Here is a 23,321-nt window from a genome sequence, read left to right as displayed (position 1 = left end):
CACAATTGCATTTCATGTAACCATTCTTAGCATTGTAGTTAACCACTCCTAAAATTAAAACAAAAGAAAACTTTATGATAACATCTGTTTTCAAAACCTCATAGACTCATTAGTTTATAGTAATCATTATATATTACCTTTAATGAATGATCTAGCCGGAGAGTCCGCTATGATGGCTCTTATATTTACGGGAATTTTCCTGGAGTTTATTAAAATACCATCATTTATAAGTTTTGTTATTTCATCAACAAAAGGACGTAGATATGCTTCTAAATCTCCAGGTTTGGATGAGCCGCAAAATATAGCCACTATCATCGGCGGAACCGTAGGCATTTCGTGAATGTTAATCATAATAGGCCAAAACTGAGTTTTACTACTTTTGTGTAATGGCAATCCATCAATGAATATGTTAAGCGAAAATCTTTGGACTGGTGGAGTATCCCTTAAATGTAAAATAAATGTTATTTTGTTTTGGATTTTTCATTGCATAGTAACCTGAAAAAGTTGGTCAATTTTTTTGCAATTCCATGGTACCAATATTTTCCTCCGTTAATTGCACTGATGGGTTGGTGCGGTTTTGGTATTTTCAATAATGTTTTAGCACTTTTTGGCAAAACGCAGTTCGATTTTCATCTAAAAAATTTCAATATCATTCGTATGGAATTATGCGATTGATTTGTCACAAGTGCCCAATATCGCAAACAATCCATGGCTGACATGTTTGCAAAGTTTTCTTCACAATACATTTGGTTGTCATCATCACTCGAATCATATGAATGTTCGTCTATCGAATCATTATCACTTTCTTCATCACTGCTACTGGATACAAATTCGTCAGCAAAGGTTGTTTCTGTTACTCTAGTCGTTGTGGCTGAAAAATAATTCATATGTTAAAGAGAATTATAGTTCCAGACTGGAAAAAGTTTATCTTACGGGTTGATGGTGTAAGTTCCTGTTTATCATTTGACGATGTGAACATTGAAGCTATTTTAGCTCGCTTTCGGTACAAAAGTCCAGATTTTCTAATCCTCTTGGAATACATTTTAACGTTCCGTACGTAATTTTCGGTGTTAACACTCTTTGTATGACCAAACAAATGATAATTATTGAGACACTAACACGGTAATGCAAAATGCAAAATCGGAACTATTTTATTCCATTCTCTACCTCTCGATGTCTCTCTATTTCTCTCTCAATTCCTTTTCAAACTCTATATCGTCAATCGGCTGACGGAGCAAGTTCTGCAGAGCGCGCTAGCAACTGGATGCCGTTAGGTAGAATGCCAAGTATAATACAAGCTTAAAAGCGCTAACTGGGTGCTCTGCAGTAGCGCGCTAGCAACTGGATGCCGTTAGGTAGAACTCAAAGTATAACGCCAGCTTAAAAGCGCTAACTGGATGCTCTGCAGTAGCGCGCAAGCAACTGGATGCCTTTAAGTAGAACTCAAAGTATAACGCCAGCTTAAAAGCGCTAACTTGATGCTCTGCAGTAGCGCGCTAGCAACTGGATGCCGTTAGGTAGAACTCAAAGTATAACACAAGTTCTCAGTTGCTAGAGGTAGAATCGGAGGAGAAGTTTAAGAGTGGATAAGCTTGAATTCTGCTCGGAGGAGGTATTTTAGAGGCAATAAGCCGCTGTTTCGCCACTAAAGCTGATTTTTTCTTACTGGGAACATACAGCTTGATAGAGCCAAGTATGTAACTAAGGAAAAAGTCAGCTTAAGAAATCAAACATTAGATGAATTATGCAAATGGCTTAAACCTTATGCGGAAACCGCAACTGTTATGAGTACGTTACAATCACTTACTCAAAAGGGACATGTTAACATCCATGAGATAAAAGGCGAAACTAAAGCAAAGCCGAAAAAACTAGGAACCAACTAACTGGAAACCAGTAAATCAAAGGCAAAATGCTTAATATGCAACAAGACACACGAAACTGTCAAATGTTACGCCTTAGTGAATAAAAATGTCACATAACGTCAACAGATAGTTCAAAACAAACGTCTTTGTGCAGGGTGTTTAAAATAAAACAATCATGCCATAGAAGCTTGTAGAAGCGCACAACAGTGTGGTATTAATGGATGTACAGCAAAACATCACAAAATGCTTTTATTGTGTAGTGTGTTGTGTTAGCTTTAGCTTCTGACTCAAGACACTACACAATATTTGGCGACGAGAGAAAATTCGGTCCGCGTGTAAAAGTCAAGTCATAAAGTCAAAATAATAAAATAACCATGTCGTTAATCGGTGAAATAGAGCCCTTTGTCATGGGGGAAAGTATCCGTGAATACTTAGAAAGAATGGACATTTTCTTTCAAGTGAATGAAATAGAAGCAGCCAAAAAGACAGTGATGCTGTTAACGTTAGGAGGAGCGTCACTTTACAGCCTGATATCGAAGATGGTATCACCGGAGGAGCCAAAGTCGTGCAATTATGAAAAGCTGTGTATAAAGCTCAGAGAGCAATTGGAACAAAAAGTGAATGTGGTGGCGGAACGGTACAATTTTCGGCATAGTATGCCGAAGGACCTCTCTATTCCTGAATACATTATGGAATTGAAAGCTTTGGCACAAACGTGCAAGTTCCAATCGTTTTTGTTGGAAATGTTGCGTGATCAGTTGGTGACTGGTGTACGGGACGAAGGTCTGCGGAAACGTCTGTTAAGAGAATCAGATCTGTCGTTCGAGCAAGCAGAAAATATCGCCAGAACGTGGGAAGCAGCGGATGAGCAGAACGAAACTTTTACGACGTACAGCCTAGAGAAATGGCAGCAATAAAGCACGCGCCAAAAAGTAGCGTCGGTACGCAGCGTTACAACCACGTAAGGAGCAGTGCTTATGCATACAGGCAACGTAAAGAGCACGAGAGAGAGAGGAAGTGTTATAGATGTGGAAGATTACACAATCCACAAACATGTAAAGCACAATCGTGGCATTATTTGCAAAAAGATCGGACATGTGTCGTCGTGTTGTAGTAATAGAGAAAGGAGAGTGCAAACTTTGTATACTCACGATAGAGAAATAGCGCTCACACACATATCAAAGGAGAGTAAATTAAGTGCACCAGAAGGGTGTGTGTTAAACGTTAACGGTACAGATATAGTATTTGGAATTGATTGCGGGGCATGCAATACGGTATTGCCAGAAAACATCTACAAACAAAAATTTAGTAATGTGAAGTTAGAACCAACACAATTATGTTTTATAACGGCGTCAGGGCAAAGGTTAATACCTTTGGGTAAAATGTTAGTGGACGCGACACGTAAAAACAAAATTTTGAAATTACAAATTGTGATCATTCCTACGGGAGAAAAAGGAAGTGCGTTGTTACGGTGCTAATAGATGACGAGAAATTTCGCACAATGAGAAAAATGAGAAATGTTATTTTAGTACAATCCAGCTTTTTAGTACGGGAAATTTCGCAAATCTGAGAAATGAGCGTTTGTCGAAATTTGACAAACAAGGAGTTTCTCGCTTTTGAGAAACGCGGTTATGTAAACAATCATTCGTCAACACGCGGTGCATGCGGTAAAGTGCTCAAAACTGTATTCAAAAAAAAGTGTTTTGAAAAGTTTGATAAAGAGAAATGGGTAAGTCTTAATGCATTTATTTGTTCACAAAGTGTTCAGCAGTTCTGTTCACTTCCACTTCCAAACGTAAACAAATGCAACTCGATGCAGATAGTTGTTTTGACAGCTCGGCTGTGTATGCTAAACTACTTCTCAGCAATTAGACGGTGAGAAGGCTAAAAACCCGCGAAATTTGTGAGAAACTACAATTTTGACAGCTCACGATTTCTCATTTTTCTCATTTTGCGAAATTTCTCGTCATCTATTAGCACCGTTAGGCCGAGATGGGTTAGACTATTTCCCGAGTGGAGAGAAGCATTTACATTAAATCAAATCGAAGAAATGAACTGGGATGATGAAATGAGAGCAAAATTTCGCAGTTTAACTGATGGAAATCACAATGAAACGATTAAAGATTTTGAAGCAAATTTGATTTTAAAACCAAACTATACCCCGATATTTCATAAGGCATATGCGGTGCCGTACGCGCTTGTGACAAAAGTCGAACAAAACTTAGAAAAATTAGTGGAAGATGGAATATTGATTCCAACCAGAACGTCGGCGTGGGCAAGTCCCATAGTAGTGGTGGAAAAAAGTGATGGGTCGGTCCGTATTTGTATTGATGGGAAAGCGACAATAAACCGATACCTATCTGTCGAACACTATCCATTGCCAAAAATAGATGATATATTGGCCAAGATTGCAAACTGGAAAATATTTTGTAAGATAGATCTCACCGGAGCATATTTACAAGTGAAATTATCAAAAAATGCACAAGATATTTGTACAATAAACACGCACAAAGGGTTGTATAAGTATACGAGGATGCCGTTCGGAGTGCAATCTGCACCGGCTATATTTCAATCAATAATTGATCAAATACTTTTACAAACTCCAGGCATAGCGTACATGGATGATATCGTGGTAGGAGGGAAAACGAAAAAAGAATGTATGGAAAATTTGATGGAAGTGTTGAAGAGGCTTGAAAAACATAAAGTAAAGATAAATGAAAAAAGTCAGTATTTTTCCAAACGCAAGTAGAATATTTGGGCTATGTAATAACAGAAAACGGAATCACACCAAACGTAGAGAAAGTTAAAGCTATAGATAATGCTCCAGCGCCAGAAAACGTAATGCAGTTACAAGCATATTTAGGGATGCTGAATTATTATGGAAGGTTTCCCATCCTCGTCGCCAAATATTGTGTAGTGTGTTGTGTTAGTCATGAGTCAGAAGCTAAAGCTGTTTATTATCCTCACTGTACAATACTCTTATGACTGACGCTTACAATACTATTACATTATTTCTATTCGCCTTACACTTACACATACTTATATAGAACACTACAGCTTCATCCTACAGGAACAACTCCAGTAGTTGAGCAAGAAGCCGTTAATAACCATCACGAAATGCAGATGCCGTCTTCGACACATTATCAAGTGTTACCAGTAACATTGATGAGCAAGGACTTCAACTGGTTTGGACTCAAGGTACGAAAGCAAACCAAGAAGGAAGTCAAAACGTAAATTTAAAAATTAGGGGCGCATCAAAAAAGACTTTTAACCTAAAAGACGTTAGGACAATCAAAAATTTAATGTTGCCAATACAAACTTTAAATTATAAAGAATTGTGTCTTAAGCACCCTTATTTGAAAAACTTACAATCTAAAAACAACCGAGAGCAGTCGCGTCCGCGTTTCATTCATTCAAAAAAAACACGACTTCGTGAATAAATCCGATCAGAGGATTACAATATTCCTCACTCTTAGTGAGTTATTCCTCATTTCAAATGTATGTTTTTATTATTCACGTTGAGTCATTACGATTTTTTGATAAAGCATCAATCAGCTTCGCCGTTTAGTTATAGTCCATAGTTACACTAATTAATGCTACTTTTTGGCTTAACGACTAGCTTCGCTTTCTTCACGGCTTTCTACGGTCAGAGACATTCGGAGGGTACTCTAAATTTAGGCCTATTGTAGGCTTTCGCACTGAGGACCGGTTTGGACCGGTGTGATTAAGAGGCAATAAACTAGCTATTAACCCAAGTAAATGCCAAATCGGGCAGAAAAGTGTAGAGTTTCTCGGGCATCTTATCACTCCAGAAGGCATTCGACCCAAGCCGGATAAAGTAGAAGCAATCATGAGTTTTCCAAAACCCAACCTAGCAAAAGAACTGAAACGATTCCTCGGCACGATAAATTTTTACAGGCGATTTATCCCGCATGCGATCGTCAATCAGCAAACGTTACAGGCAATGATCGTCGGTAATATAAAAAACGATTGCACACCTCTGACATGGAACGCGGCTACAACACTGGCATTCGAAAAGTGTAAAGAAGATTTAGCTTCTTTCCCGCCTTGCTTGCGCATCCATCGCCGAACGCGAAATTGGTACTGGAGGTCGATGCATCAAACCTCGCAATCGGTGCAGCACTGAATCAAATCACTGTAAAGGGACCACAGCCCTTAGCCTTCTTCTCAAAAAAGCTTTCCGCACATCTCACTCAAGCTAGTACATACGACCGAGAATTATATGCGATTTATGAGGCAATACGACACTTTAAAGATATATTGGAAGCACGTGAATTCACAGTATACACAGATCACAAACCGTTAACTACAGCATTCTTGCAGAAACCAGAGCGAGCAAATCCAACGCAGCAACGGCGCCTAACCTTCATAAGTGAATACACCACTGACATACGACACATTGCTGGAGAAAGTAATAAAGTGGCCGACATGCTCAGCAGAATAGAAACAATCGAAGCTAATATCGATTTTGAAAAACTGGCAAATGAACAACAACAAGACGACGATGTTAAGAAGTATCTACTTAGTCCGCCTACTGATAGTTCACTGAAATTAAAAGCACTTAACCTACCGCACTCCGCGACCGAAATGTACTGCGATGTATCCACTAGCAGAGTCAGGCCTTTCGTTCCAGAATCGTTCAGAAAACAAATTATAGCCAAAATACATAACACTTCGCATCCTGGTATACGAGCAACTACACACATGGTGTCGCAACGTTTCGTTTGGCCCGCAATAAGAAAGGATTGTAAGCAGTTCGTAACCACCTGTATGGCCTGCCAAAAAACAAAGGTTAACAGACATATTCGCACTCCGGTACAGCCTATAGACACGCCAGAGCACAGATTCCGACACATACACATGGATATTATCGGACCGCTCCCGCCGTCCGAGTGCTATTTGTATTGCTTAACAGTGATAGACAAATTTACGCGCTGGCCGGAAGCTGTCCCGATCCCGAATATTACAGCAGAAACAGTTTGCAAGGCTTTTGTTGCAAATTGGGTTGCGAGATTTGGCGTACCAGAGAAAGTCACAACTGATCTTGGAAGACAATTTGAATCGGATCTTTTTCAAAGACTGTCACAGACACTCGGAATTGACCACCTGAAAACGACTCCATACCACCCACAATCAAACGGGCAGATCGAACGAGTGCATAGGCAGTTAAAAGCCGCAATCATAAGTCACGGTCGTATTAAATGGACAGAAGCATTGCCCATCGTGCTATTAGGCATGCGATCTTCACTCAAGGAAGACATCGGTTCCACCGCAGCGGAGTTAACGTATGGTATGATATTACGGTTACCGGGCGAGTTCTTCACCACTGACTCGCTAAAGACGTAACTCGCAGACGTAACTCCGGAGTACATCAGCAAACTAAAGACAGCTATGAATAAACTAAAACCCGCCAGAACGTCAAACCACAACGCACAACGTAGCAGCTACATACAGCCAAGTCTTGCGTCGTGTACGCATGTATTCATCCGGGTAGATAGAGTTAGACCATCACTAACACCACCATATGACGGTCCGTTTAAAGTGGTAAAAAGAAAGGAGAAAACGTATGTAATTGAAGTGCGTGGGAAACATACGGAAATATCTATAGACCGTTTGAAAGCAGCATTTATGTGTCCGTTAGAACGATCCGCATCATCTCCAGCAGCCATCACACCGTCTGTCTCTGACCCTACAACGACGAACGAGCGAGTACCATTGCATACAACTCGATATGGTCGTATGATCTATGCTCCAGAACGTTCTTAAAAAAGGGGGGAACTGATGTAGCGTTACATGATCCAAGCGTGTGTCAAGCGCTCGACACAGAAGGATCAACGGAACCAGCGAAATATACTTCGTTTCGTCCTAACAGACGTCGGAAAATTGTTCCGGAATAAACGCCCTCTTCCACCTGAACCACCAAGCGAGTAAGACGTTTATAATTTCAGCAATCCGAAATCCGCCTCTTCGTTCCTGTGTACGAATCCCACAGATCCGTTTTAATAGCAACTCAATACTCGACTTAGGTTCCTTTTGGTGACCTCTTCAACTTCGAGCTTTATTCATATTAATTGTAATTCGCTACTATTACTGTAATTCTACCTCTCTTGGACCCGCACTCACCAATACTCGTGTCGTACCGGTTCTTCCGACACTGTAGCGGGAATTGCCTATCGTAAGGCGCAACACCTATGTAATTGCTTTTCAACCTATAAATACCTAGGTTTATAGGAACATGGAACTGAAACATTCATTTTTTGTCGCCTGCTATAAGAAAAAAACTGCATGAAAAAATTCTAAAAACTAACAAACTAATTAAAAAATTCATGAAACTATCTAACTATCTACCTACTATCTAACTGCTAACTATCCTTATAACTACTCAACTTTTCTTTCAAAATGCGATGACCAAACCTTAAAATTTCTTCCCGTGCGTCCATCTGATCCTCTACGGTAAGCATGTCCATCAGGGACACCAGGCTCATCATAGCATAATAATTTCCACTTCTAGACTCCTTCCACATCGCATGCCTCTCCTTTTCTAACTGCACCAGCTCTACCAGCAGCGCACCATCGGCATCCCGTTTTGGCCGACTGCCTGACGGTTGCGCTAACGGCTGGTGGTTGGAGGCTGATGACTGCTGGACTCCCCTCCGACGCAGTCAATGTCCTCTTCGAGGAACTCCTCGAGATATTCCTCGTTAGCATGTTCTGCAGATAATGACATAAGAAATGGTTAACGTTTTAAAATAGTTACTTCAATGTTTTTTTTTTTTATACAAACCCACTGCTGCTTCCAGATTGCCCTTTCTGGGTCTGGATGCCAAGGTATCCTTCAGTAAGCACATTTGGTGAAAGAACTACCATCGGATATGCTTGTATCCAGACCCAGATGGCTGATGCGTTTCAGCCAGTTTGCGCGAAAACACTTCGCGCAAGTTGCGTCATTTGTTTTTAGCAACGATTCCTGGATCAAACATATGATATCTTTGCTATAATTGTACTCTTAAGTAAATTCTATATTATATACCTTATAACAGTATTAGAAAAAAAGAATTAAACAGAAATCGAAGTTCAATTTTTCATGCGCTATTTTCAGGTTTTTATCAACCGGAATAACCTTCAAATCACTATTTTTCACCTTTTGAAAGGCTCGTAACACGATTAGAAAAATTGTCTACGAAACATATAAAGAGTATAAACTCTGTGTTAAGTGTGTTTCAAATTGATTCACAACGACAGATGCCTTTGCAGACAATAGGAAAATTCCACTTTTCATAGAATTCTTTTTCTAATTGTGTTGGTGCCATCGATGGCAAACATGTGCGTCAGAAGGCTCCGGCAAACTCTGGCACAAAATAACTACAAGAAATATTTCTCTGTGCATTTGCAAGCCGTGGCAGATGCGAAATGCAAGTTTATAACCGTAGATGTGGGCGAATACGGCAGTCGCAGTTATGGTGGAGTGTTCAACTTCTCAAGGTTATATGAAAATCTTTTGATTTGGTCGCGCGACCAAAATGGTCGTATGACTTTATCTGCCAAATCCCATACATTTTCCATGCGACTAGTCGTATGCGACCGAGCAATGTCACCACCCTTAGATTTTCAACGTTTCATTATCTGAACTACGCTATTTGACCGGTCATGGTCCTACAGGACATTACACAGCAAAGAAAAGCAAATCAAAACTATCGAAATGTCTTCGCTACCGTTGAAGAGAAGCCGTTGATTGACGAATCGGGCCAACAAGAAGCTGACGGAGTTATTTTCTGAGCACCATCGCGAAGAAAGCCTGGATGCGGAAGTTCCGGGAACGAGCCGGATGGTGCCTCAACATAGCGGTAAGTTTTTGCTTAATTATTTAGCTAAATTGGACACTTAGGATTGTTTGGTGTAATACAGTGTGTGAAATTCAGTGCAGTGACGAAATAGTGATAGAATTCTCCTTCTTTGCCTTCGTATGTGTTGTGTAATTACACCCGAAGATTCCCAGGTGCCGACCGGCTGGCCGGCTTGAGCATCCTAGCGGTGTTTGCCGTCAGAACATTTTGTGTGAAGGTACGGTTCGATACCATTCGTCCGTTCGGAAGATTATTGGATTATGCGGTGACCGCACGACGAAATCTATGAATTGTCCACTCTCACCGAAATTTAAAAGTGACTGAACGATGGGCATTAATGTGAAAACATCTGGTCATATTTCTTCGTTAAGTGGGCTTACGGACAATTTCTTCGTTAAGCGGGCTTCACAGGGGCTTTACTCGGTCCGAGTGAAGCCTCTGTGAAGCCCGCTTAACGATGAGCTTTTTTGTGTATGTGTTAGTTTCATGGGCATGGTCGGTGAGTTGCGTTGGTATTGGTGTGTTACTGGTTGGATAGTGGTATTTTCTCATATTTAATATATTTTCTCATGAGTAAATAAGGACAAGCATTTATTTTTTTTTAATTTTTATTGTACTGATCAATGCAGTTTCAATTAATAAAATGTTTTCTTACGTCGAATTAGTTATGGATTTTTCAAACAAAAATCCATAATTTGATACTAAGGCCAAAAACTGAAATTACAATTGGAATTAAAATAAATTACATGAAAACACATTGAATTCCTACTGTCATTCAATGTTGTTGAATTTGACACTGTCAAACGCAGCCGAGTAGAGGAATCGTCAGAGCCTGTAAGAAAATAATACTGTAATTATTACTGAATTACTTATTTCAATTCATTTTTTAGCTGTGTATTAGAATATACTTATCTTGTTTCATAATTAGGTTCATTTTTCGATCTGGAAGTTCGGAGTAAAAGCGCGCTGAAAATATGGAAAATATAAATAAGCCAAAAATACTAAGCTACAGAAATGTTAGCATCCAGGTTGATAGGTAATTATCGAAATGTTTCGTATAATAATGATACGGGATGGTTAAATTAACATATTTTGGTTTCATTTTCTTTCCATACCCGTATCTTGTATAGCAACAATAATACCGGCCACGACACTGTGCTGCGAAGTATGGTAGAGCAAAACACACGGGCATCATATACTTCGCAGAAATGTCTTTCTGTTTTGCATGCTAAAGTTGATGCTTTGGTAGCAAATCAAATTATAATGAAAAGTAAGGATTTTCGATTGGAGATAATTTCCAATGAAGAGATGCTCAACGCACTAAACGAAAAACTTGAGCAGGAAAACTATTTCCGAGCTGTGTTAGGTTGGTTGGAGACAGAAGTTGACCTAGACGAGGGTAAAATAATGCAAAGAATGCATGATGCACTTTATGTGTTGCTCGAACCATCCTTCGTAACGCAGTGTTCATGGACCAGATATAGTGGAAACTTAGAAGGAGCAAATGTCGAATTTAAAAAATTCAAGCGAATTTTAAAACTTATCAAAACAGTAGGAAAATGCACTGACGATAGCATAGTAAAAAAAATTCTAATCAAAAAATTTAAGAATGCTAAAAGCAGACTGGTTAAGTATAAGGAAATAAGAAAAAGTTCTTGTAAAAAACCCTATATCCGCAAAAATAACAAAAATAAATAACAGTTTGAACTCTTAATACCGTTGCATGGAAAAAGTATATCTTTACCTGCGAGAATCGTTAGTTAAACACTTATTATACCCTTCAAGATTTTTTTCCCGATTATTATAGAGAGAACATTTATGCCATACATACCGTGTAGAATTAGTTGTAGACGACTTCCGATATCGATTAGTGTCCGTAGAAATCATCGATCGTTGCTCGGGAACTCGGTAATGTGATACTGTCAGGGGTTGCATTCTAAAATGAAAAATAAAAACAAACCAACAAACAACAAAAAGAGGAAATTAATCATATCGCATCACATAGCCTGGAGATTAAAAAGAATAAAACGGGATTGAGGTCGCCTACCTTACATTATCACTTTACCCAACGGGATGGTGTTGGGTTCCTGAGCAATAACACAATGATGCTGATACTCACCACGCTATCAGTGGTGTTTTTTTTACTTTGTAAAGTTAAGTTTTGGCGTTCGGGTCCAGATTTACATTGATCTCAGCAGTATGAAAAGAAAAGAAAACAAATCGTAGAAGGAGTGCAATGCAAACAAATTTATAAATGAACTATTAAATAAAAGTGAATTGCTAATCTAGAAGATGCACATTACACTACTAACTTACTATCTTATCAGGGACTTCGTCGGGATCCTCTGAACCGCTCACGATCGAGCGCTGTCGTCCGTCAATTACCCCAACGTTTTTGGCGAACGCATCAATGCTATCGCTCCATCTCGAAGGGATCAGTTAATTTGTTTAGGTGAAAGGATAATTTGCTTAGGTGAAAGGTTCAACTATTGCACTACATTATTATTGTTAGATTCAATGTTATTCATTAACATAACTAGATAAATGTTTTTGAAATGATGATGATGGCCCGCCCTCTTACCCATGCATAGTCTTGAGCTGTTAACGAATAAAAATAAACAATAGGCATTCAAAAACGAGAATGCTTCCAACATTACGCGCGCGAATCTCAAAACTAATCACGTCATCTTTTTTTACTGTAAGTAAATTGAAACAAAATAGCATCATCATCATTGATGTTATCTACCACAACTAATTAAACCTAAAAAACCATCTTTTTAATTTATCTGATTATGTTAATCCCACAACCTTAATATCATTAACTGAAAATGACGTGTCTAGGAAAGGAAAGTGTGTAATAAAGGAAAGAAAGCGCATGCAACAGATTGACGAGGTTTGAATGTAGAACAAGCAAGAGATTGAAAAGGCAACGGAATCCTAACTAGTTTACATTTAACCAAACTCAAAGGTACTTCTACTCTCGTGCAAGGAGTGTCGTTGTCGACTTTAAAAATTCCTAATTTAGCGGATGTTAATTCCTCTTCGCCATGTTCGTCAGTTATCTTAATATTAAACATCTCTTTCATAATATTGAACTGATCACCAATTAACGCGACAGAATTCGTACGGCTCTGCCTCGCTGATAAAAACTTAACTATTCCAAAACTGTTGGTCATAAACATTGGTCCTTGCAATTTGGCAAGAGAACAAAACTTTCATTTATATGGACCCCTTCGCCGTTCGCTTTGATAGTGGGGTATACTTGCGAAACAGAAGTAGCAGCCGCATGTGTTGGAGCGTAGTCGTACAATCGACCTGCCGCCTGCTCCAAACATTTCGTACCCGATTTAATGCATCGTTTGATGCATTGCAAGTGGTTTTCAAACGGGTACGAAGAAAAACTGTCGAGCGGTCCGTTGACCACAACGTCATCATAAATGTGCAACAGGTTATGTACGTTGCTAACAAGATAGGAGCGACCATAATGCGCCTGAAACTCCTGAACGAATATTTTTAAACATCTTTTTGCCAATGGCCATAAATCCTGATGGGTCGATGATGAAAATATCGTTACAGCACCAAAATAAAGCAAATAATTTGTAAATGCTTCTTTGCACATAAAATCACTATATATAATCGGACTAATGTAGTGCATAAAAGACCGATATTCCGTGCCTTTTCAATATGCAATATTAGTTAAAGACTGATAAGAACGGTGCACTTCGGAAGGAAGCTTTAACTGCATTAAATATTGAGACACCCATTGCTGCTTGCGGGGAGTCCACCGACTAAAATTTTGAAATGAATGAGCTAGTAAACCTTTCAAACATCTGCGACTGTACCCCAAATCAATGAAGTGAAGGCGGTCACTAGAAGGGAAATGGGTTATCATATTTAAATTTATAATATTTTCCAAAGGGGAACGAAGCTCTTTGTGGTGGGATGTATCTGCTCTTGATCTAAAACTGGCATCCGTTCTTAGTGGGGCATCTACGGATTCAATATATTCCTATTTTCTTGTTTTATTCCAACCACGGTACACTTCGTACAACCGTGAAAGGAATTGCACCCAATGAACCCATGCACCCATGAATTGCATTGCATTACGGATTTTACAAATGCCCGTGCTGGAGTATCAGTAATAAAGGCACTTATTGAAAAAGTAATCAATTTTCCACCAATTCGCATACCTCTTTCAACGAGGATGTTCATATCTTCAACAATTTTTTCACCCGTTCGTTGAACATTTCCCGGTTTTGTTTGCCCGCAAAATATTGCAACGGGCATAACTGGAGCACTTTTCAATTCCAACACCTTAATTAGTATTGGCCGGAACTGAGTGGAAGAACTCTTGTGGAGAGGAGGACCGTCAACAGACACTTGAATAGTAAAATGGTCTGCTGTTATTTCAGTTTCGACTTCTTTCAAATAATTTTTAAGCACAGTTTGCACTCCTGGTACCACAGTGAACCAGCTGAAACAGGGACTAACTGTGCTAATCGTGGTGGGTGTCTTAACCGTAGTTCTGTAATCCTTCGTAAGATTTAAATTTAAAAACTTCCTCAAGATTGCCAAAAGCAAATTCCCATTTTCACGGGAGAGGTGGCTTACTACAAAAAAGTATTTCAACGTTTCTTCGAACGTAGCTATCCAAATAATTGTACTTATTTAACTCCTCAGGTAATGCATTATTATCAGTATCAGGATCCTCAACTAAATCTTCGTAATTATCATCTACTCTAAACTGCACTTCCTCTACATTAACCTCTCCTTTTAAGTTATTTGTGTTAAAACAACCTACATTTCCACAACCGATGGTTGTACTATTAATAATCACATTGTCTGCACTACATTCCCCACAACTGTGTGAATTAAAATTCCCATCACTAACGTTAGCAAAATTGGAAGCAGCATAATCTAAAATGTAAAACAAAATTTGTAAACGGAAGATTGAAGATGTGATTGATTTAGTACTAAATTTCTCAATCTGTCATTCTGTTGGCTGTTTTGATCTGAATTCATTTTATCGCAAAGAAATAAAATTCTATTTCGTCGTGATTTGGCAAAAATAAGTTTACTTCGATAGCAATCAAAACAAAGTATGGCTGCCACAGAAGGCCGGTCCTGTCAAAATAATTTTTAACACACACTCATGGATATTCCATAAGTTCAACGTGTACATACACATCGCGGACGGTGCGAAACTTTCGTAAAGTTCGAAAAGAGCGAGACAGTACATACTTGACGAACAAAAAAACAGAGATAGCATGTGTCGATGCGGAAAAGTATAGGCCAACGAGGGTTGGAAGTGGGAGAAACGCAGAGAAACGAATAAAAGCTTGACCGCTGAGTTATTGCTAAGGTTTAGCATAACAGGCATAACAGTGACTTTTGTTTCATACAAAATCGGTATGTCGCCAACCATAAAGAGCCTTGCTCTTTCGCCTTCCACTTGGCCTCAAGGGATCGTTTTCCGCGAATCTGTGGATCATCGGACGAACACTGCTGCCACAATAATAGCACCAAACCCTGCATGCACCACATCAGAAACGATCGGGCCATCTCCAGTAGTGATGGGAAAAATCGCTCCCATGTGGGATTCGATCCGAACGATCCGGATCCGCCTTGGGATCGATCCTCCGAATCCTATTAGATTTTTTTATGACCACAAAAAAACTCTTCGCTGTGTAAACAAAGAAAATGCATCGTGGGCATGCTAATACGACATTTTTTTGCTTAATGTAAAAAGTGGGTTGACAGTTGAAGTTTTGTAAAATAAATAAAAGGAAATTAAATTTATTTGTTTTTATTCATTATTTAAAATTCATTTATTAAATGCATTATTTTGTGAATAGTGTATCGATTTCTGTGCTACTCAACATTCATAATCATTTATCAGCATCAGAAGATTATCAGCATATTACAATTTTATATAGGAATGGACATCTAAAATTGTACGTTTTAGTTTTCTCAAACAGGAAACTAAATTAAGTACTCGAGTTTTCTTAGTTGATAATAATTTATTATACTATTTATTTATGAATTTTAATTCATAATAATTACCCTATTATTTCTATATCTTCCTCGCTTAAATTATGCTTTAGGAATAAAATTTCATTTAATATTTTGGGGAGCAGCCTATTTCTTCTGTCCGTGTAAATTTGCCCTGCCTAGGAGAAAATGCGTTCACATGGAACAGATGAAGCTTGCACAGTTAGATGCTTAAGAGCTATTTTATAAAGTTTTGGATAACGCTGGTGTTCCTGCTTCCACCAATCTAAGGGATTTCCTTCAAATGGTAATATAGCTGCTTTTATATACAAATCATAATCAGTTATTGCTGCTGCCCTAGGATTTTGTCTCTCTCTTGACTGATTCACTTCAGCAATAAATTCTGAAAATATCGAACTTTCATTAGGAATACTTGTTTCTGTTTCTCTTTCTCTTTCTCTGGTAGTGAATTCAATATCTTGGGCATAAAGACGAGTTATTTTGGAAATAGTTGCTTCTTTTAACATTTTATATACAGTTTCCTCATTTTTGAAAGGAATATTTTTTATTCTTGGATCTAGAAGCATAGCTTCTCTTATTATGTCATTATTGCTAGTGGCTGGAAACCTTTCCTCTAGACCGTCAATCAAATTAGCAACTAATTTTTTTGAGTCCTCATTTAATTCGTGAGAGCTTAAGTTTTTCATTTTATCTTTTAAAGTTTTAATTAGCAATCCTACCTTTGAGAACGTAACTGATTTTTCGGCTGATATTGTATTAGTTGCTTCATAAAAAGGATGCAGAATGGTAATGGATTGTTCTATTGTTTTCCAATGCTGAGTCTGTAAATTATTTGGTAATTTAATGGTATCCATGACTACTCCTAACGCAACCTTATTTATTAAAAAACGCTTAAGCATATCGTATGTGGAATTCCATCGCGTTGGATTGTCTTGTTTAAGTTTTAATATTTCCATGTTAAAGTTTTTTTGAACTTCAGCTAGTTTTTCCGTTGCCATAGCGCTTTTTTTTGAAATGCATGACAATTTGTTTTACATCCTCTACTACTAGTTTTATACTTTTCATAATTGCATTTTGTACTACTAAATTGAGCGAATGTGCAAAGCAAGAGAAGTGTTGAATTTTTAATATGGATGCTGCCGATTTCATGTTAGACGCATTGTCTGTTGTTATAGCCGTTATTTTATTAAAAATTTCGAATCTTTGGATACCCGATTTAAGCCATTCTGCGATATTACTGCCTGTGTGTTGTACAGTAAACTCTTCGCACTCTAACATGAAAGACGAAAGATGAAAATTGTTATCTATGAAATGTGCGGTAACGGCATAAAAAGAAGTATTGTTCAAATTAGTCCAACCGTCTGCGGTTAAAGAAATTACTGTGGCTGCCGAAAGTTTACTTTTGATTACGGCTAATGAATCCTGATAAATTCCTGGCAGAAGGCTATTACTAAGTGATTTTCTGCTTGGTGTAGCGTAGTTCGGGTTTAGTTTTTTTAAAAATAACTGAAAAAAATGGCCTATTGGCCTATTGCAAATGGAAAATATTCCTTACAAATCATAACTAGTAGCAATTTATCTAGTTCCTTTTTTAAATGAGCAGAAACTGGGATGCTGACTGGAAAGTATTTGTTTATCTGTGCTTGAGTAGGTGCAGGAATATTTAATCTTTGGGAAGTATCATATTCAGCTGCTTCCATCGTAGGGGGGATGGACACAGGTAATTTTTTTTTAACAATATATTGGCAATGTACACGTTTTACGTGTCGCCACATGTTCGATGTAATACTATTAGTTATTTTAGCAGAACAATGCTTACATTTAGCCGCTTTCCCTTCGGCCGTGAAGTGTCGCCAAACCTCAGAATCGCCGGCCATTTTGGAAAATGACACAATCTATAAAGACACAAAACCCCAACCATGTTGAATGTATCGAATTGAACTGTCGAGAAACATCGGAACATTTTTCTTTTACTTACAGTAGTTGTTCGCTATTCACTTCCGGAAAAAACGTTGGACTAAGCTACGATGCTTCAGTATTACGATGCTAAGATGTTTCAATGTTTGTATTTCTGAAATGGAAATTGTCGCGTTCATGTTACTATAACATTCATATGTTCGTTTCACTGTTTCAACACAAACAGTTTAGTCGCGTTATTCACTCTTTATCCATCCACATTGAGAGTTGACAAAGAACAAAACAGAATTGCTTTCAAACCAGGCAATAGTAAGCGTATAGCTCTTCTCAGAGCTTTGTTTTGTCAGAGCTATTAAAGACTCAAGTGTCAGTGGGGTGATTAATTTCAAACGAAATAAACATACTGGTTTTCATTTATCAAATCCAGAGCCTTTAAATTCAAACTGCAAGAGAAAACCAAATTATATTTCATACTGAAATTTGAAAAAGTGGGAAATTTGACCTTTCTCGAACATCAACTCTCAGTGTGGATTTAATTTATTATTTGTTGGACTAATAAGTACATACCTTTAGGATATTGTGGTTCTCTCGAACCGAAGTTCGATCCTACTTTTATTGACCCTTCCTGGTTGTTGCGTTGAGTGCCACACTTTTTTAACCAACTTACACGACTTGGACTTTCGAATTGGATTGGATGGAACCTCCCCGTCGGAGTGTAGAACGATAGCTCCTCGTCGGAGTGTAGAACGATAACTGCTCGTCGGAGTGCGGAACGATAACTAATTTTGTTCGGACATGCCACCGCTTTTATATTGTGCTGGCCATGTCTCGAACTTTCCTATCACCGCATAATTCGTGCTCGATCCTGTCTGTGTTTTCGTTTGTTCTCCTATTCCACGAAATACGTATTTCGCTATCCCTTTGTACTAGTTTGGTGATTCTCCTACAAACAAGGATCTTATTGTTCTCACGTTGACCTGACAAACTTCCCAACTATCATATTATTAGTTCATCCAATTCTCCCTAGGTGTCGCGTTTTCGTGTCCTAGCTAACTTGTCGCTACATACCTTTCAACGAAAAAATAATTGAACTTCACTAGAATTCTCAAAATTATATAAAACAGGATTACCTCACAGTCAAACGGATGCAGCAATATTCACGGATGTTCAACAGTGCGTAACGTTTTTGTCGCAGGATCACCTCACAGTCACATGGATTCACTATGTTCAACAACGCGAAACGTCTTCCTCACAGTTGAAAGTTTGGATTATTTATATCCTTTTTCCAATGCGGTGATATGTAACTTCAATATCGCCAAAGCCTCTTTACCACTACTTATATGTATATATTTATATACGTACAATTCATGTATTTATATATAAAATTGTAAATTTCCATATTTTTATGGTATTTTTGTATTACTGATCTAGTTCTATTTCTATCTAGTTATGGTATTTGTTTCTTGGGGATTGATCATAGTTTTGCCGCCTCGGCATCTGCGGCATGCCTTTGTATGGAATGATACGTTCATAATTTCATTTACCGTTCGGCAACATAAAAAAGTTTGATATGGACCTTATATGATCCGTATCCGGTAGATGCGGATGCGGTCGAGTTATGATAAGATTCTTAACGCTGTCATTATGGTTCGTGTTTTTTAAAACGTGTGTAATAAATATCATATAAAACGTTGTTATACACAGTTCTTTCTTTTATTTTGTTTAACTTAAATAAAAATAATACATAACGCTTAGCAATGCTTAAGTATTATATGATATTATTTTTTCAACTGTGGTTTTAGTGAAGAAAAACAACATGAATCAAATTTTGTTTGTTTTTGTGTAACCCTTTTCAAGTCTTTTTTTTGTATTATGATACAAATTCCAACAGTGCTCTAATGAATAACAAAAAAATATAATTATTTATTTATTTATTTATTCCATGATGACGGCTCTCACCGTATTAATATAATAATCAAGTTATTAATATCTTCTGCCTTCAAACTTCATATAAACCATAACATTTTCATCTCCACATCACCCGCATTTGTTGTTTATGAAAATCGTCTTGCATGAGGTTGACACGGCGTTGTACGTGCTAATAATAAAAAAGCAATAAATCACAAAATATCCGCATCCGAAAACAATCCCTACCACTATCCCAGATTTCAATCATGACAGATCCGGATTCGGGATCTGGACTTTTGTTTTGGATTTCGATCCGGATTCTCGTATTGACAAATCCGGATCCTGAAGGATCCGAATCCGGACTCTTGTTTTGGATTTCGATCCCGGATTCCCGTCATGACAGATCCGGATCGAAAAGGATTGTTTGGGATTCCAATCCAGAGGATCCTGGATTTGGGATCGAATCCGGATTGATCCACTGAAGGATCCAATCCCAGAATCCGATCCGATCTGATCCGCCCAACACTAATCTCCAGTCACCCCGCACTTGTCAAAAGCACCGATTAATCCGCAGGACGCCTAACGACAGCTGTTCTTCACTACACGCACACCACACCGCATCGATCAGCTCTCTCGATACCTTATGGGGCGTTTACTACGGCTGGTGAATGAGGTCGAGACCAGACATATCCTGTGGTCGAAACGTAGCCCTCCGTATAAAAATAGTACGCTACGAGGAGATGCCTGGTCAGAGGTGGGCGAAGCTCTAAACCTCACAAAGGAGGTGGCGGAGAGGTGTTGGAAGAAGCTGGTTGCCATTTACCGGGTAAACAAGGCGAAGATAAAAAGAAGCCAGCAAACTGGATCAGGTGATTGATAGTGGGTCGTAATTAAAAACTGATTAATTTACGAAACATTCGTTTATTTTAGCTTCTGCGGATGTTTTCCGGCCGAAGTGGTTCGCCTACGAAGCAATGATGTTTTTAGACGACACCATGACCGACGATGAGCATCTGAATACGGTATGTAACCATCTTGCATATATTAAAAATATGAATTTATTTACGGGGTTTGGTTTGCAGATTTAGTATGTAATTCTTTAAATTAATTTGGTGGTGACTGTAAAAAGAGCCCATTGGTTTTTGCTTACTGTAAGTAAGTCACTGATTTGTGTTCAAGGCCGTGCAGGTTTCCCTTTTAAAGTTTGTACCGTCTAACGAGTCCGACGATTGTTGCGAACAAAATCGGATGCTATATGCTTCCGAATTTCCAGCAAACGGATGGACGTTCTGGTCGAAAAGTTCTGCAAGCCAATCATTCGTCCCGTCGATCTTTCGCCTTCCACTCTTCCATTGTCCAGTCTGTTGGCCAATGGTGGAGGAGTGTCAATGGAGCTTGAACCACGTTTTCTTATTAAGTTATGTAAGTAAATCGTAGTCATTACGATGGTCTTTATTTTCTCGGGTTTTAGTGGAATCGTTCCTTTATAAATGCGGAAATGGTTTGCTAAAATCACGAACGCATTTTCAACTACCACTCGAGCTCGAGAGTGACGAGTATTAAATACTCGCTCCATACTTCCTGTAGGATGTTCACCTGCGAAGGGACGTATGCAGTATGAAGTAAAGGCAAACGCCTTGTCTCCTAACAGGAAGTATGGAACGCGGATGGTGTAGGGAATCCACAATGGCTCAGGTTCTGGGATATTAAGACTGTTGTTTTCCAAACGCTGGTAGAAACAACTATTCTTGAATACACCTCCGTCTGAAATGCCTCCTTTTCCTCCAACATCGGCATGCAAGAAATTGTAGTCAGCGTCGACTACCGCAAGTAGTACGATGCTGAACAAATTTTTGTAGTTGTAATACTCCGATCCACTGTGGCTTGGTGCCCGAATTCGAACATGCTTGCCATCGATGGCACCTATGGCATGGGGGAAATTCCATCGGTCTTCAAATTTTTTAGATACTTCTCGCCATTGCTGTGTATTTGACGGCATCTAAAAGAAGAACATAACATTTAACATTAGTTTATTTATTTGGATATTTATTGATTAGCAAACCACTACCCCGTTATTTAATGATATGTATTTTATAATTTCATATTTAAACAATACTAACATACCTTAAGATTAAATGTATTTGTTTTATTTAATTTCAGTTCTACGACGATGACCAATCGGAACAGCACTCCTCCCAAAGTATCCCAACATCATCTCAAATATCCTTTGACTCCTCATCACATTCTCAACCATCCTCATTTTTCTCAGCTCCCGAACCGTCCTCTTCCCATTTCAATTTCGCAATATCCACTTACCCCATCACCCATCCAACACCACCAACCATCACCACCAACCATCCACCCAACACCAACACCACCAACTACCCAACCAACAACATCAACATCCTACTCCCAACCACTTTCTTCCTCCGCAATAGATAGTGATCGTGCCAACACTTTCGGTCAGTACATCACCGCATGGCTGAAGTCTTACGAAGGTGCCGATCAGCTGCTGGCAATAAATTACGTGGAGAAGGCAAAGCTGGCAATCGAAGAGTACTATCGCAATCGCAACAACTGAGCAGAGGTAAAATATATATTTAGTAAGCAAATATTAATCAATAATACGAAAATACTTTTTTTTTTTGTTCCATTTAGGCCTCAGGTCGAGCAGCTGGAAGTCGAACGACACAGAAAACTGTACCAATAGACTTTAACATGTCCGGTAAAGTTCCATGACTATGGACGATTGTTTTCCTTTTGTCAGAACGGCCTGCCCGTCGTGTTCGAGTCTTGAAAATTTTAAGTTCCTCACATACGTATGATATTTTTATAAGTGATCAAAACAACTTTACAGCAAACGTTAACTTTTAATTATTTTGTTTTTATAACTTTGTGATTATAATTATTCTATCGCAAAAAGGCTGTTATGAGTTTATACGCTGTTTAAATAAAGAAATATTTTTGTTAACTAATAAGCAATCATTGCAATAACATTATCTTTTCTTTTGATGACATATTTGATGATACTTTTAAGAAACTAAAACCATGTAACGGAGTGATGTAAAAATTCATAAGTTACTCTACATGTACGTTCTTTAGAAGAACAAAAAACAATACTTACTTTTACATAGCTCCGTAGTTGTTCGTTGAGAACCGCACACACATCCTTCACAATGCTACTGATTAACGACTTGGAAACCTAAAAAAATAACCGCATTACTTTTAATAATTTTGTTTATTAATATTATTAAACGTTTGTTACTTACACGAAATATAAACTGCAGGCTAGTGAATGTTTCTCCAGTTGCCAAAAAGCGCAAAGTTATCATTAACCTTTCTTGGGCCGTGACTGCTTCACGCATATTTGTGTCCATCCACTGAATTCTCGGCCCAACAAACGACAAAAGTTGATCAAAATCTTCCTTCGTCATCCGTAGGAATGTTTTAATCGTCTCATTCACTTGTTCTGACATGATGGTGTCCATCAATCGGTTCCCAGCCTGATCTCTTCGATGGAACATTTCGATTGCCCACCATCGACGTGCTTTACGCTCTCGTCGTCCGTATGTATGGTCATTATCAGTGACCGGTACAACACCGTCTTCATTCATTTTTTCACAGAGCTTAGATAGCTTAGAGAGCAGTTAAACATGTTTCACACCGTTTCTCGAGTCACTATGCAATAAACACCGTTGGTTTTTGTTTGGATTACGCGCGCAAGTTCACACAACAAAGATAAAATTGACAAAAATTG

General features: G+C 38.5%; 1 protein-coding gene and 1 pseudogene across 1 annotated transcript; one reads left to right on the top strand and one right to left on the bottom strand.

Annotated features, from left to right (window-relative positions):
* Nucleotides 1-2,269: 2,269 nt before the first annotated feature.
* LOC128297908 (uncharacterized) lies at nt 2,270-2,976 on the top strand (annotated as a pseudogene).
* Nucleotides 2,977-8,493: 5,517 nt separating this feature from the next.
* Nucleotides 8,494-23,088, bottom strand: LOC128297897 (uncharacterized). Its single transcript, XM_053033617.1, has 4 exons — nt 22,834-23,088; nt 22,689-22,766; nt 21,143-21,563; nt 8,494-8,594 (listed from the first exon to the last, which is right to left on the bottom strand). The coding sequence occupies exons 1-4, from the start codon at nt 23,086-23,088 to the stop codon at nt 8,494-8,496; spliced, it is 855 nt and encodes a 284-aa protein (XP_052889577.1).
* Between the last annotated feature and the right edge of the window lie 233 nt (nt 23,089-23,321).

Source organism: Anopheles moucheti, chromosome 2, assembly GCF_943734755.1.
Source record: "Anopheles moucheti chromosome 2, idAnoMoucSN_F20_07, whole genome shotgun sequence".
NCBI lineage: Eukaryota > Metazoa > Arthropoda > Insecta > Diptera > Culicidae > Anopheles > Anopheles moucheti.
This window is presented reverse-complemented; position numbering and strand designations above follow the sequence as displayed.